Source organism: Doryrhamphus excisus, linkage group LG21 (assembly GCF_037039965.1).
Source record: "Doryrhamphus excisus strain RoL-2023G ecotype Guam linkage group LG21, RoL_Dexc_Guam_v1.1, whole genome shotgun sequence".
NCBI classification, from domain to species: domain Eukaryota; kingdom Metazoa; phylum Chordata; class Actinopteri; order Syngnathiformes; family Syngnathidae; genus Doryrhamphus; species Doryrhamphus excisus.
Window position 1 is genome coordinate 722,577 of NC_136377.1, and position 15,527 is coordinate 738,103.

Consider the following 15,527-nt stretch of genomic DNA (forward strand, 5'->3'; position numbering starts at 1 on the left):
CTCTGCTGAACTTTGACATTAGGGCCAGCTGGGCGTGGCCTTCAAACACAGTCCTTTTGGGAACCTTAATGCTACTTAGCAACATTTAGAGTACAAGCACGTGCACTTCTTGGGGGTATTTAAACGTGTGGAATGTTGTTTGGAGCAAATAGTCGGCCACTGCTGTGCTGGCGGTGGTCATGGGGTGGGGGCAGGGCATATGAGAGGGACACTTTCAACGCTTTTGATCAGCAGTATATCACATCAAGCAGTCGAGGGGATGTGTCCGGATAAATCACTTCCTCATCTGGTCTCATGAGCTGGGACTGTGTTCTGGCTACCCCGGGATGAGAGCGCTTTCGCCAGGAAAGGGGGGTTTAATGCTCTGCTGGGGCTGCTGAGTTTTACTGGCCCACCGAGGGTGCCGCTCAGTTTCGGCCCACACAGAGCAAGAGTTCATCAGAGTTCAGTTTAGACCTCAAGACGGATGCCAGCCTCCCAAGATCCCCAGGAGAAGCACCACTGAAACATGGGAGACTATGATGAAGACACAGCCTTCCTGGGGCAGACTGGCCCTTACTTCTGGACCACATTCTGCCTCCTCAACACCATTTTTCTCTCGACCGGATTCAACGGGCTCTACATCCTCTTTGTCGGGGCGGCCCCCGAGCACCGCTGCCTCATCCCGGAGGTCAACCTCACGCCGGCGTGGCAGGAGGCCATCATCCCGGTCACACAGGTGAATGGCCAAGAGGCACGGAGCCGGTGCAGCCGCTACAAGCTGGAAGCGGTGAGGAACCTCTCGGACAAGGGTTTCGCTCCAGGGAGGGACGTCAACCTCACCGGGCTGGAGCAGGAGGGCTGCTTGGACGGATGGAGCTACAGCAAAGACATTTACCAGGCCACCATCGTCACTGAGGTCAGCGTGAGCGTCCGCGTTCCAGGCGTCGTGACTGATCGTTTGAAGGGTCCCTGACATGAGTCATCAACTTAGCTTGAATATATGATTTATTCTTTGTAATTATGCATTACATTTAATTACATTTACAGGTCATGGTCCCGGCCATCCGCTCAGGCATCTCTGTGAGGAGTTTGCATGTTCTCCCCTTTCCTCCCCCATTCCAAAAACATGTTTGGCATGACTACTATTTTGATGAAAAATACACTAAACCAAGCTCATGATCTACCTGATCTACCTTTAGCTGAGAGGTGTCACCCCGATGATGTCATAGCTCGTCATGGCTGGCGCCATCAACTGGAAGATGAAAAAATCTAAATACAAATGGAACAATCCAGAACACAATTACAAACAAGTTGATGAATCATACCAAGGACCCTGACCCAAAGTTGGTTTAAGTTTGTTCTTGTCCCTTTGCAGTGGGACCTGGTCTGTGACGACCAGTGGAAGGTTCCCTTTGCCTCCTCCACCATGTTCGTGGGATATCTCCTGGGCTCGCTCATCTCCGGCCAGCTCTCTGACAGGTCAATAATAACGCTTAATCAATGCTCTTGTTAGCAAGCATGAGAGAAAATGCTGTCAGGCATAAGAAACTAAATCCACATCTAGTGAGCGTTGAATGCCTGGACATGTTGCACCAACATGACACATTAGCTCCATCTACCGTCTGATGAGATCATTTCTTTCCGAAATGCTGGACGCGCTCTGCAAAAAGGGATGCCTGGAGTCGTTCGCGTTTGATCACAACCGACTCCTTTTCATCTGTAAAGCCCCCCAACAGTGCACACCCCCCAACATGTGAGGCAAAAGCAACAAGCCAGGATTGTGTCCAGCTGCAGGGTCACAATGTGGGGGCATGCAACCTTGCATCATGCAGCGTCCTAAATCCCATTCTTCATACAATCATGTGGGAATGACCTCCTCTACCCCCAAATTGCTGCACACAAAAGGGTGACCAGAAGTCCAAACATGCTCCCCATACTGTGTTGCCTGTGCTATTATTTTGATGAAAAAATGACCACATGGTGGCACCATTGATCTAAGATCAATCTTTTGGACACAAGAAATGAAGTGACTGGCTGTATTCACTCCTCTTATGTGCCTCGCCCGGTGCCGTTCGACTGTAGCGTTTTAATGTCCTTGTTAAACATGTTGCTCCTGTTGTAGTGTTTTACTTCTCCTCCTCGTCCTCTGTGAACCCAGGATTCATTACGGTATTCCATAATGTTGCTCTAGCGACCATACAAATATGATCGAGGAAACACGCAAGCATGATTGCCAACTTTTCAGTAGTTATGAGTCATAGTAGAAGTCGTCAGATGATGTCATCTAATTTGCATATCATTTCCATAGGGTATGAAATGCTCTAGACCAAGACCAACCGTCACATGACTATACATATACAATAACAACAACAGACCGATTAGGTCTCTCTCACGAACCACAAGGACGTAGAAAACATTGTACCTTCATACGCCGTTCTAAAAATAGCATGGGAACACTAGCGAGGGAACACCAACCTTATTTACCATTTTTTTCTCCACTTTCAGGTTCGGAAGGAAGAAGATTGTCTTCATCTCTCTTGCAGCTCAGTGCCTCTCAGTCCTTTTGCAGTCCTTCTCCCAGTCGTGGAGGATGTTCTGCATTATGTTCCTCTTTGTGGGAGCCTCACAGATCTCCATCTACGTTTCCGCATTCGTTTTAGGTGGGGATCTTCTGGTCCGGTCAGCTCTTCAGCGCTTCTCTGTTTCTTGTTTGTGTGTTCTTTCCCAACGTGTACAGGAACGGAGGTGTTCAGCAAGACGCTACGTGTGATATTCACAACTATGGGAGCGTTCCTCTTCTACTGCATCGGCTACATGATGCTGCCATGGATTGCGTACGGGATCAGAGAGTGGAGAACCTTTCTGGCTGTTCTGTCCGCCACTGGTGTGGTCTACTTCCCTCTCTGGTGGTAGGCCACGCTCATTTCTTGTTTCAGTTAAGGGTCCTCTCTTCTCCATCCGATCACTGAACTTTCAAATTGTTGTCTTCAGGTTCATCCCAGAGTCCCCTCGGTGGCTCATCACCCAGGGGCGAGTGGCGGAGGCCGAGGCCATCATAAGAGACGCCGCGCGGAAGAACAAAAATGAGGCGCCGCTTGTCATCTTCAGAGGGTCTGAGGTGGAGTCGCCATGTTGTAGCTCATGCTGAGTGAGTCAGTGTTGGTTGAAGTTGCACGGTCTCGTTTTCCCTCCCAGCTGCAGTCACTACCTCCAGGCAGAGTGTACACCATGCTGGACGTTCTGAGGTCCAAGAACCTACGATGCATCACACTTATGTGCCTGGTTTTGTGGTGAGTCGTATTAAAGCAGACGACAAAGGAAGGGGAATCAGGGTGAGCCGAGTCTCTCTTCTCCCACCAGGATGGCAATAAACGTTGGTTATTTCGGTTTATCGCTGAACACCTCCAACCTCAGTGGAAACCCCTTCGTAAACTGCTTTTTATCGGCGACTGCAGAGGTGCCCGCTTACATCGTCTCCACGTGGCTGCTGAGGAAATGTCCCAGGAGAGCCCTTCTATCCACCTTCCTGTTCATCGGAGGAGGAGTTCTGCTTCTTATCCAGTTCATTCCCACAAGTAGGTCCCCTCACAGCAAGTGTTATGACCCCATGCATGCCCTACACCAGGAGTCACCAACTCTGTGCCCCCGCGGACACCGGGTCACCCCTTCGGACCACACGAGTCGCCCGCCAGCCTGTTCTAAGAATAGCTCAAATAGCGCCCGTTACCAGTGAGCTGCATGAAAACACTTTTGGGTTCCTATTCTTGCTCTACAAACATCATCTTCCAGTCTCCCCACATCTTCTGCAGTGTTTCCTGGGGATTCCTGCCTCCCGCCCAATCGTTCTGTTTAATTTACCCCGCCCCTCCAGGCACGCCTCTCGCCGAGCCCACTTGGTCATGCTACCAAACGCTTCCGGACGTCCATTTTGCCGCTACAGGAGTCGATAGTAAACATCAGTTATCTTTTTAAAATGTCCGCTTTCAACATTGACCTTGGAAAGGTGTACACCTTTGGTGTATCGTCCAGCTGTGTGAGGCACCTTTGACGCTTGCTGGGCACACAAGGGAGTCTGGGTTGTGTTGACGTCAGTGGAACTGGGTGCTAAAAAAGGTCTGCAGAGCCATCCAAAACTGATTCAGGGCTCACACTGTAAGAACATTTATGGGTCGGGGAAGAGGAAAAGCATAATGGTCCCCTTTATAATGGGTCCCTCAGCAAATTGGCCGTTTCAGAAGTGTGCATCTAACGGGTGTCCCCTTGCATTAATCAGCACCCAAGAAGTAGCTCTTGGTTTCAATAAGGCTGGTGACCCCGCCCTACAATATACATTGTACTGATGTTGGCTTCCACTGTCATTATTTGGTCCAGTTTGGTTTCGTTGGTACTGTTGTGTTAACCGTACATCCGGTCTGTCTCCTCTGTTGGGGCCCTTGGGCCGAGTCGTAACAGCGAGCACATTACTGGTCAAAGAGTCCAAACCAAGAAGAACCACGGTCATGCTAATATTGCCCTCCCCCTGTCTCCCCAGCCCTGGAATATGTGGCCTTAGCTCTGGAAATGACTGGCAAGTTTGGCTTCACCATGGCCTTCAGCATCGTCTACATCTACACGGCGGAGCTCTACCCCACCGTGCTCAGGAACGTCGGCATGGGGATGTGTTCCTCGGCCGCACGCATTGGCAGCATCACCGCTCCCTATGTCATTTATTTAGGAAGGTGTCCTTTTTGTGCCTCGGCTTGCGGGCCGATCGTGGTCACCAACCGTTGCTTTTGTGTCCCTTACAGGCTCTTACAACAAGGCTCTTCCATACATTCTCATGGGAAGCCTCACGATCGCCTCCTCCGTGGTCAACTTCTTTCTTCCAGAGACCCACAACAGAGACCTTCCGGAAACTTTAGACCAGATGCAGGAATGTCAGGGGTATGTGGCCGCGGTTCGTCTCTTCAGAGCACAGCGGAGAAAATGTGTCCTTTTCTGTCCGTTAGCCTCCCTTGTATAAATAAAAAGCTTACAGCTAACATGAGCAAGGAAAAGGACGTTGTGATGGCCATCCTAACCACGCTTTGTCTCCAGGTTGTGCAGCAGACCCAAAAGGAAGACATTCATTGAAAACGGGGGACGTGGACACCCACCAAATCAACACGAAGCCAAATGTGATACTGTACAGACGCTGCAGTCTGATTTCCAAGGGCTAGCTTGATGCTACAATGATGCCTGATTGTTCCATTTGTGTTTGCGGTTGGAACACATGGATACCTCATTGGTCTTTGATTACCATAAATAAAACGGATAAAGCCTCACGATTGATATGCTAGCTCAATTTGTCACGATGGCAGCGAGTTCAACGTTACGTAGTTACGGTACGTCTTGGATTGACTTGTGTTTCTCACTTGAACAAACCAAAATCGCGCAACAGAAAGTTGGCAGCATTTTGGTTAGGGCAATGGTTACATTTTATTTTGAAAGGTCCATCCATGCTACAGTGGAATAGATCACATATTATATGTCCAAGGAGTAGAAAGAATAAAAAAACCTGGAGTGGTGGCCAGCCAATCCCAGGGCACATATAGACAAACAACCATTCCCACCCACATTCATGCCTATGGACAACTTGGGGGAGGGGGGGGCAATTAAGCTAATATTTAATTGAATGAACCTTTTTAAAACTTGTTTACCAATTCTGAAGTAAAAAACTACATTGAAATACCAAAACAAAATGGTAAGGTAGTTTAAGTGTTGTTCTGTATTGATTAATTATACTTGGATTGTATTATTTATTAGTCAACTCCTTGAGACTTTATTCTTTCACTATTTTTAATGAGCTGTGTAAAGTTGCTGACTGACACAAACAGGGAAATAACCCGTCAACCTGTTTTTTTCTCAAAAGCACCGCATAATGGCAAAACGCATTCACATTTTATTTGAATCAAGTGCAAACGATGCTTGGGTTTGAATTAACAATTAACAATGAATGAAAGACCAGGTTGACTAAAATCAAATCTGTGATCTGATTAAGGTCACGTAACCTTAATTTGCTATCTGATTCCCGCCTCTGCCCCAAGTATCCAGCCTCTTGGCCACCATAAAGTCGGTGTTCTATCACGACGCTGAGTCAGCTGTGTGCTGAATGAGCCGCTCAGCTGTTTAGGTCGTCCTATCTTCCAGGGAGATAAAAAAAGACATGGACCCGCAGTTTGATTGTTGAGTATCGCGTGTCCAGTATTACTGGAATAATTCCATGGTGTCCCAATTCTAAAACAACATTTCCCCCTCCTTAATTTTGAGGGGTTTATAGTCTAATCAGATGTGGCCTATGATGTGCATTATTAGCTCCCTCATGCTAACCTTTTCTCTCTTTAGAGCACAGAAAAGAGAAGGATGCGTGCTCAGGCTTCAAATAAGGACTGTGGATGATGCAATTTTTTTAAAGTACAGTCTCACTTTAAATTCTGCTAGGAGAAAGAAAATATTCCAGTTTTACAACATCTTGTCAAATATTAAGCTACTTTCTAAGGATTCTGCAAGGCCAATTCCCTGTGGAGCGTGTTTTCTTATTGCATAAGTGCGTGCAGGTTTGACTGTAACTGTGTAACCAGTCTGATGACGCGGGTTTATGGTCATCATCGCAGGTCCATAATCTTCCGTTGCTCTAACAGCACACAGGCAGTAACGCAGAAACAAAGTCAGGCATGATGGTCGACATGAAAATTCGAGACTATGACAGCATCACGTCTTTTCTGGGCTCCTGGGGGGCCTTTCAGCGTCGGGTGTTCCTGGCGCTGGCCATCAGCATCTATCCCAATGGCTTCAGTGGCATCTACATTGTGTTTGTCGCCGACACGCCGCCTCACCAGTGCTACATCCCCGAAAGCGCCAACCTCAGCGAGGCGTGGAGGAACGTTACCATCCCCATGGAGACGGTGGGCGGCGACGAGAGGCCCAGCTCCTGCTCGAGACTCAACCTGGAGAGGGTCAAGAACTACTCGGACAACGGCATCGTCCCAAACGTGGACGTCAACGTGGCAGAGATTCCTTTGGAGGCCTGCAGAGACGGGTGGACGTACAGCAAAAGTGTTTACGAGTCGACTATTGTCACCGAGGTAAGCCGGAGAGCTTGGGTCAATGTTTTTAAGATAATCTTAGATGAATCTCTGATGAAACTCTGACATCAATGGAAGGGGGGGGGGGACTGAGGCGTTCAAAGGCCAGGTGTGAGACATTAATTCCATTAGTCCTGGGAGCCCAATCCAGACTGTCGACCAGGCATGCCCAGAACACCTCACTAGGGGGGCATCCACCTCAGATGGGCTCCTCTCCAGGCAGCCCCTCCCAGATGACTGAGATCTCACCATCTCTTAGGGTCAGTCCAGCGACCCGGCTGCTTGCGTCCGCCATGTTGCTCTCTCCATCACAACCAGAAGCTCATGAGCGTAGAACAGAGATTGACGGGTAAATCGACAGCTTTGCCTTCTGCTCAGCTCTGTTGTCACCATTTTGACCGCATGATTGGTCTGCCTGGCAGCCTCGAACATGAAGTTTGTTTCAAAATTTTGTTAGTGAGCAGCAGGAAATCTTAGGAGAGCTACTTAGCTAGACCCCGAGACATTTTGGTGTATCTTTGGATGGCTGGTGCAACAGGACCAGGGTGGGGCGGTGCCCCAATGCGTACTACTGTGTGTTGTATTAACTCCAACTCCTTCATAGCAAATAATTGACATGCATACATTGTTTAGTGGAACCTGGTTTGTGAGGACTCGCACAAAATCCCGCTGACCTCCTCCATCCATTACTGTGGCGTGCTCATGGGAGCGTTCCTCTCGGGCCAGATGTCGGACAGGTGGTGCATCGGCGACGCTATCCAAAAGTCACCATGTTGCTGTTGGAGATGCGGTCAGACGGATTCCTTTGCCTTTCTAACAACAGATACGGGAGAAAGCCCGCCCTGTTTACCATGATGGTCCTTCAGACGGTGGCTGTGACGGCGCAGATATTCTCCCCCAGTTGGGAGATCTTTACGTTCACCTTCTTCCTCGCGGGTGCTGGGGGGTTCTCCAATTACATCATTGCGTTTGTGCTGGGTACGTTATCACCTTTTTGGAATTGATTAAAACCAGGCCTGTGGTGGCTAACGCTAACGCTAGCTATGAGAAGAGATGATTATATTAGGACCGCTATTGAAAAAGTGACGGTGAATGTTTTGCTCTTAGGAACAGAAATCCTCAACTCCAAAGCTCGGGTGGTCTTCTGCTCCCTCGGTGTTTTCATGAGCTCAGCCATAGGATACATGCTCATGCCGGCCGTGGCGTACGCCCTGCGCTCATGGAGGATGCTGCTGATCCCCATGGCTGCATCGGGACTGATATACATACCGCTGTGGTGGTGAGGCTGTGGAAACGTGACCATTTACAGACAGATAACACATTGGGAGGTCAGCTTTTACCGAGTCAAGAGGACGAGTATGTGAGCAGTGCGGACTCAGCGCTGTGTCGCCATCAAAAACCAGAGCGAAAATCTAAAATAAAATGGTCTTCTAAAAATGACAGCAATTGAATAAAAACAACTTTGGATAAGAATGACGGGTTAGAAGCAGGTCTAAAACCGATGGATCAAGACTACACTGGTTTAAGTGGTCACGCCAAAGTTTTATCCCTCCCACAACTTTAGTCCTCTCAGCGCCCATAAATGCATCACGGACAATTACGCAGACTAGACAATGTACAGTCATGCCCTACCAATCAAGCATCAGCACACTATTGTCTTGCAGGTTCATACCCGAGTCCCCTCGCTGGCTGCTCTCTCAGGGCCGCGTGGACGAGGCGGAGGCCATACTGAAAGACGCTGCCAGGAGAAATAAGGTTGCCACCCCAGAGGCCATTTTTACAGAAGCTGAGGTACGTCAGCTTGAGGGCATTTTAGGTTTGAAAGTTCAGGGAGTTACTGATACAAGTCTTTTTTTTTTGGTGCTCCAGATTGAAGATGCACTGACGATGAAGGACAGGAAATACAACATTCGAGACATCATTGGGAGCTGCAACGTATTCACCGTCAACGTGCTGTGTTCAATTCTATGGTACGTGCATTATTATTATGATTATTATTATTATTTCTCACAAGGGATCAACCGGTAAGAGCATTTATCTAATGATCGTCCAGCTCCATGCAGTGGAACAACCCACTCTACGCCTCCCCATCCAAGTCAGTAGACGCTCAGTGGAGGTACTTTGGAAGTACTTTTAGTTAACCCTACTGTGTGTGCAGCTGTAATGCTAATGAGATGATGCTAATGAGATGCGTTGGTCTCTAACAAAGGCTACAAACTGGAGCCACATTGATGACCTATACGCTGTAACTCTTCACTTCCAATGTACTATGTGCTATACATCACATACATAACAGACCTGGGTTTTAAGATGTGTAGAGAAGCCTGCTTTCTTACAAAGCTGTCCTCCATGGAGATGCTTGCGCCTATATTGTTCCATGCCAGCATTCTCACATGATGAATTTCCCCCACAGGTTTGTCATCACCATCAGTTACTACGCTTTGATCCTCAACACCTCCAACCTGCACGGCGACCCCTACTTCAACTGCTTCCTGTCTGCGGTGACGGAGGTGCCGGCTTACCTGATCGCTCTGCTGCTGCTGCACTTCTGCTACCGCCGCGTGTGCCAGTCGTCCACGCTGCTGATGGGCGGAGTCATGATCCTGTGCGTTCACCTCAGTCCCATAGGTAATGACACCCAACTTCCTGTCAAGGAGGAAGCAGCTGGTTTAGCGGTGAGCCAGGCGTCCAGCCTTACTGGCTTCCTGTTTATTTCCATTTCTTGACATCTTTTTCTTGACATCATTTAACTTGACAGGTTAAAATGAATGTATGAATGTAACTTGACCTCCTGATGCCACAAATGTGACCCTTTCATGCCCCACCCAGACCTACACTGGGTGGCCGTGCTGCTGGAGATGCTGGGCAAATTCGGCGTGACGTCGGCGTTCTGCGTGGTGTACACCGTGACGTCAGAGCTCTTCCCCACTGTTATCCGAAACACGGCCATGGGGTGCTGCTCCATGGCCGCTCGTGTCGGAACCATCATCTCCCCCTTCATCATCTACCTCGGTGAGTACGTTAAGACTTCCATGGCGTTCACTTTGAGGCCTTTTCAGGTGTGCTAACCGTACTTTCTTCCTAGGCCAATATAATAAAGCCCTTCCATACATCCTCATGGGATCATTGGCTGTGGTTGGAGCTCTCCTTTGTCTCCTTCTGCCAGAGACGTTTGGGAAGCCTCTACCAGAGACCATGACGCAAATGCAAACCATGTGCGGGTGAGTTTACATCCAAGGTACACCCCTGGACCAATTCTTTAGGTACACCTGCACAGTCTAACTTGAGAAAATATTTCAATATTTCCACAGGCAAAAAGCCAAAGAGGAAAAGGAGCATGGAGTGAGCGTGACGAGTTTTCAGAATAATGAATCCAAGTTTTAAATAACAGTACTTTACGCCTAAAAAGAATGTTTGCGGTTTTCTGTGTATGCATTTAACTTATTGTAAAGCGTCATTAAAAATTTACTTTAAGTATAGCCAATCAGGTCTTTTCTCTTTAATTGGCAATGACTGCTGGCACAAGAGCAAGAGTTAATCAAAGCAAACGTACATCGAAAGTTCTAGAATCTGGCTTATACTGCCATCTAGCGGTGGGACGGGTAAATAGCGGCATGACTTGTTTGTTTCTTTCGGCTTTTTCCTGATTTCGGAGTCGCCACTTGAACTCTTCTAAATAATCTTCTAACGGACGCCTAGCCGTCAAATAAATTGACGCTAATAATCATAGGTACTCCCAAATATAACATATACACGTCTACAGCCTATACCACATCCACCATTGAATTGGAAACACACTTCGTTGTACACGAACACGACAAATGGCGATGTACAATACCCTCTGTAAGAAGACACCCGGTCCAATTACTGGTACAATATATGATGGGGGTCCCATGTGTAATTACCCATACCTCCCCACCCGGACTCTGACTCACATTTTCGACGGACTCACACCATAAATCCGCCAACAATTTGGAGTTAGCGTCCACTTTTCTGGATAGCCACTGTGAACTGTGCTGTGAGGGGCGGAGCTTAACGTCAACCACTTCAGTTTTCTTTAAGTACTGGCCCTTTTTACGCCTTTTTACGACGACCCGAGTATACTTTCTTAAAGCAGGAGGACTGCAACGAGTACTAACACTCAGTCAAGGTGACAACAGTAATACTCCACCAAAGCAAGGAGGGCACCAGTACTAAATACTATTTAGTAAACGGAAGCCTGACTCTAATTAGCAGCAGGTGCGCGTGGAGAAGAAAGTAAAGTAGGCAAACACAGAACAGGGCAAAACAGGAAATACTACAAAATAAAGGCACAAAGCAGGAACTAAGGCATAAAAGTGAACAGAAACCAGTAAAATGTGCCATAAAGACCCGTGACAGGTCCAGGAGACCTACGATAGGGGCCAAAAAGACTTGTAAGAGGTCCAGGAGATCCACAAGGGGTCTGGTGACAAAATGAAGCACCTCTGCATGGGTGACCCACCAGGAGACCAGGAGACCATCAAGCAAGGTCGTTCATTGTTTGCATCTTCAGACCTGCTGGTAATATTCTCCAATATCATGGACTCTATTGGTTCTAAATAACATTCCAAACCATGTTGGACATTCTTACAATATCCGTATCACAGCATTTTGGGCAATTTCGTAATTCAACCAGGTGCCAGGCTGAGTGGGTAGAGTGCAGATAAAGATCCCACTCATCAATCAAATTGGCCCAATTTATTGTCTCTTCTTGTTGGTCATTGGCTGGGAAATTGCAAACATTTATGGATTAAGAATACAATGCATGGTCACAAATTCATCATTGCTCCTGATGGCCCCTATAAAGTCATGTTTGTACATCTTCACTGCAAATATGCAGACTCCCTCGAGATTGAAACCCAGTAACAACAACAAAACTAATAATAATAATAATAATTGGTATTTTTGTTGTTGCTGTTGATAACTAGTTGCTTTCCGTGTAATAATAAAAAAGTAGATGGGGTGTACCGGAAGTTGTCCCCTCCACACTTCCGCCATGGGCTTCAAAATAGAAGTTGGAGCGAGCGAGACCATTTCTTCAATTTTCTATAGCGCTGCTGCAGACAACCTCAATATTTATGTATTGACATTGAAGTGAAATGTGATCATACCTGGCAGCTGAGTCATGATTCGTTTCCTTAGCCTGAAGTTCAGTTTGGTTCAACGTTTGTGACGCTAATCACTTCGTTCATTAACGTGCACTTCCGGGTGTTAACAATGAGGGGTGACACCCCGGTCAAAGCCCCTCGAACTCGGCTACACGGTAAGAAACCCTGAGTCAATATCAATAATAGCAACGATCATACAGACGAGTGACGCCTGTCAATACAACGGAATTTACTCCAAGTTACTTTTCGCAGCTAGGAAGAGACGCCAAACAGGCCGAGTTTATGAAACACTTCCTGAAGAGGAGGACCCGGATGTGAGGAACACGAGAGTTGCTGGTCAAGTGAGTAAACAGACTCCATCAAGTGAATTTCTAGTCTTGCCGATCTGATGCTATCATGTACCCATTTTTTTCATAATAAGCTTTTGTTACAAACATCCATTTCTGGAATTGAATATAGTTATAGAGAATATAGACATTTTCTTTTCATGTGATCTCCGAGCCCTGGCCATGTCCTCCATCGCTGCAGTCGTCCAGCCAAAACATCAGAAAAGTTCAGCAAAATCTGTTCCTGGCAGCGACACCAGAGGGCGCCACAACTCAGAACATGGACTCAAGTTTCAGCTCAGATGACGATGACGATGACGACGATGATGATGATGATGAGGACGATGACGACGACGACGACTACTACTCCTCAACCTCCAGCAGTGTTCCCTCTCCAGAGATCTTCAGACAGGAACACTACGGTGGGTCCACCACTGACCGGGTGTCCGGTTAGACAAGCCATGATCCTTAGATGGATGGATGGTAGAGACAAGCACCAGGTTTTGGCCCTTTGTATTGAGCTACACACCATAACCCACACAGAAAGCTTTCTAGATCTTCCAGAATCTGCACCCATTCCAGCTGTATTTCCTTGGATTTCCAAAACGGTCCGTTTGTATTCATTACATCCCCTCTGGGCACACCCACTCCGCTGTGATTGGTCCCGCTCAGCTTGTACCCGGGCATGCCCATATAAGGAAGTCACCGCCTGTGATGTCACATTGAGCCAGTGTTAGAAAAAACACTCTGAAGCTGAGCATTCAGAGCCCAAACTTCTCTCAGGGCCCATATTTCCAAAATGGATGTCCATTTACATAATATTTGATGTAGTTATTTAGAAAAGTTGTGGGGGAAAGTTGCAAATTACAACCAGCCGGTTTGATAAGCGACTGGGAATCGTTTCGGTCTTAAAGGAGTCGTTCAAATGACTGGTTTGTTGACGTAATCCCCATCTCTCCACTGCAGCGGCAGGCGCCTTTCATTTCCCCATCGAGGACGATGTGGTGGATCTCTACGAGCAGGTGAAGAACTCCACCTTGCTGAGCGCCGCCCACGCCGCCAGCATCCACAGACACCGCCCCCCCAACCTGTCCACCATCCTGGGTAGGAAGAAAACACTGTCAGAGAAAGCACCGCCACGTCAGGTGGCGAGTGACATTTGTAGACATGTTCTTCCTGTGGATCCAAAACGGATGCTTCTTCGGGCGTGGTAACTCAGCACGCTGCTGTTTTTGAGGATCTATTACAACGCCATCCAAAGATCACCGAAACCTGCTGCAAAAATATTAGTCAAAGATCCTCTATTTGACAGGAGCTCTCAGCCCTTTTTAGACCCTGCTGCAAACCTACAGCTAAACTAAGCTAACCCCGCTAGCTTCGATTCCCCCTCTGAGGTTCTGCCAACCTTCCGTGTTTATCGCCATGTCAACCAGTTTAGTTTGGGAGGAGGCGGCTTAGTGTTTATGGTGAGAATTCCCCTGCGGCAACCGCATGGAGTAGAACCAGGTCCCTCCAGGATGAGGGCGTCTTGAGGGTGTCCCGGGTCTGGGTGAGGTGTGGTCCCTCCTCTTGTCTCCTGAATCACTCCTTGTCTTGCCCGTCACCGAGGACCTCTTTGCCTTGGGAGACTAAAACCTGGTAAAAATGCTAGTCAAAGATCCTGACAGCAGCACCCTGCAGTTTTTGAGAAACTATCGTAAGAACTAGACTTGGCAGGTTTGAAGGATGTACCGTAAAAACAATAGATCTTTATCTGGCAGGACTTGCATGTTTTGAGGTGACCTGGCGGGACGTTCTTATGTCATTGCTGGGTTAGATTTGGCTGGAAGGTTTGAGTATTGCCTTGCTCTCACCTGTTTTTGTTTTTTCTGTCTGCAGATGATTCCAAAGGGCTGTTTGACACAAACTGCCAGATCAGGTTTGGATGAATTCACTCCCACCCAACCAACGTATCCACCCATTTTCTATAGCACTTGTCCTCATTAGGGTCCCAGCTGACTTGGGACAGCAGCTGGGGTACGGACTCGACTGGTCGCCTTCCAATCACAGGTAGGACTGAACAAAATAACATTTGGCTTGTCACTTGTTTTACATTTTTGTCCTCTGATTCTTCCAGAGATGGTGGAGGGACTGTGGAGGCACCCTTGGGTAAATCCTACTTAGAGGGCTGGATTATTTTGAAATGGGAATCGAGATGGACTTTTGTGTCTTATTTCAGGCGTCCAATCTGCCGACAAGTCTTCGAAGAGGAAGTCACTCGATGTAAGCTACAAACATGGAATCGTGTCTCCATTAAAACGACACACTGATCAAGCGTTATCTCCTCAGTCGTCATCCATCAGGAGGAACATCAAGTGCAGGAAGGTGGTACGCTTCAAAAGCCCCATGGTGGCTGAGAGAAGCAGCCCGAGGCCGGCAGAGGAACATCCCGGGCCGGAGTCAGCCAGGTTCTTTGACTTGCCCAGCCATTCCGACATGGAGGAGTTCTTCCGCAGAGCCGAGGAGCGATGTGCTCAACTCGCAGGGGTGCCTTTGCTACCTCTCACGGTTGCACCCAAGCAGAAGTAGGCAAAGAAGTGACTGCATAATATCCTGTCGCACGCCTTGCATGGAAACAGGGTGTTTGGAAACAGCCATCAGTGCAACAGACCACAGGCCAGTGGTCCTGTCATGAAAAGGGGACACACACACTGATCAATGTTACAATACACTTCAGTCAAACAAACGCCTTACGTTGCATGGCTTGGAACGAAGGTGCGTGCTGCTGAATGACCACTAGATGTCAGACTTTTCCCATTTCTCGACCAGACTTCTTTTCAAACTGTATGTGTATATAGTTTAAGTTGCATTCAGTAGAACCGTAATGTAAAATGTCGTCTTTGTGTTATAAAAGTATCTTGTCTCTGCCAAAAATGTGTCAAATAAATGTTTTGTTATATGCATTGCTGACTGTCACAAGCCTCTGAGATATGTCGCAAGTAAAAGAC

General features: G+C 47.7%; 3 protein-coding genes across 13 annotated transcripts; all 3 read left to right on the forward strand.

Annotated features, from left to right (window-relative positions):
- On the forward strand, positions 1-5,285 carry slc22a5 (solute carrier family 22 member 5). Of its 2 annotated transcripts, none has more exons than XM_078787647.1 (10): positions 1-898; positions 1,358-1,461; positions 2,488-2,642; positions 2,720-2,891; positions 2,974-3,100; positions 3,178-3,272; positions 3,343-3,557; positions 4,514-4,694; positions 4,768-4,905; positions 5,059-5,285. In XM_078787647.1, exons 1-10 carry the CDS (start codon positions 509-511, stop codon positions 5,183-5,185), a joined length of 1,704 nt encoding a protein of 567 aa, XP_078643773.1. In that variant the 5' UTR covers positions 1-508; the 3' UTR covers positions 5,186-5,285. The 2 variants fall into 2 exon arrangements, with proteins under 2 accessions (XP_078643773.1, XP_057942638.2); XM_058086655.2 differs by having other exon boundaries at positions 3,184-3,272.
- A 1,376-nt stretch (positions 5,286-6,661) lies between these two features.
- On the forward strand, positions 6,662-10,310 carry LOC131138330 (solute carrier family 22 member 4-like). The gene is made up of 9 exons (XM_058087158.2): positions 6,662-7,085; positions 7,719-7,822; positions 7,909-8,063; positions 8,193-8,364; positions 8,750-8,876; positions 8,955-9,055; positions 9,499-9,713; positions 9,915-10,097; positions 10,171-10,310. The coding sequence occupies exons 1-9, from the start codon at positions 6,675-6,677 to the stop codon at positions 10,308-10,310; spliced, it is 1,608 nt and encodes a 535-aa protein (XP_057943141.2). The 5' UTR covers positions 6,662-6,674.
- A 1,870-nt stretch (positions 10,311-12,180) lies between these two features.
- On the forward strand, positions 12,181-15,482 carry LOC131138081 (uncharacterized). Of its 10 annotated transcripts, none has more exons than XM_078787649.1 (8): positions 12,181-12,369; positions 12,467-12,555; positions 12,689-12,962; positions 13,507-13,644; positions 14,419-14,458; positions 14,527-14,589; positions 14,657-14,802; positions 14,869-15,482. In XM_078787649.1, the coding sequence occupies exons 1-8, from the start codon at positions 12,324-12,326 to the stop codon at positions 14,934-14,936; spliced, it is 864 nt and encodes a 287-aa protein (XP_078643775.1). In that variant the 5' UTR covers positions 12,181-12,323; the 3' UTR covers positions 14,937-15,482. The 10 variants fall into 10 exon arrangements, with proteins under 10 accessions (XP_078643775.1, XP_078643776.1, XP_078643777.1 ...); XM_078787651.1 differs by having other exon boundaries at positions 12,183-12,369; positions 12,716-12,962; XM_078787652.1 differs by having other exon boundaries at positions 12,183-12,369; positions 12,743-12,962.
- The last annotated feature ends 45 nt before the right edge of the window (positions 15,483-15,527 follow it).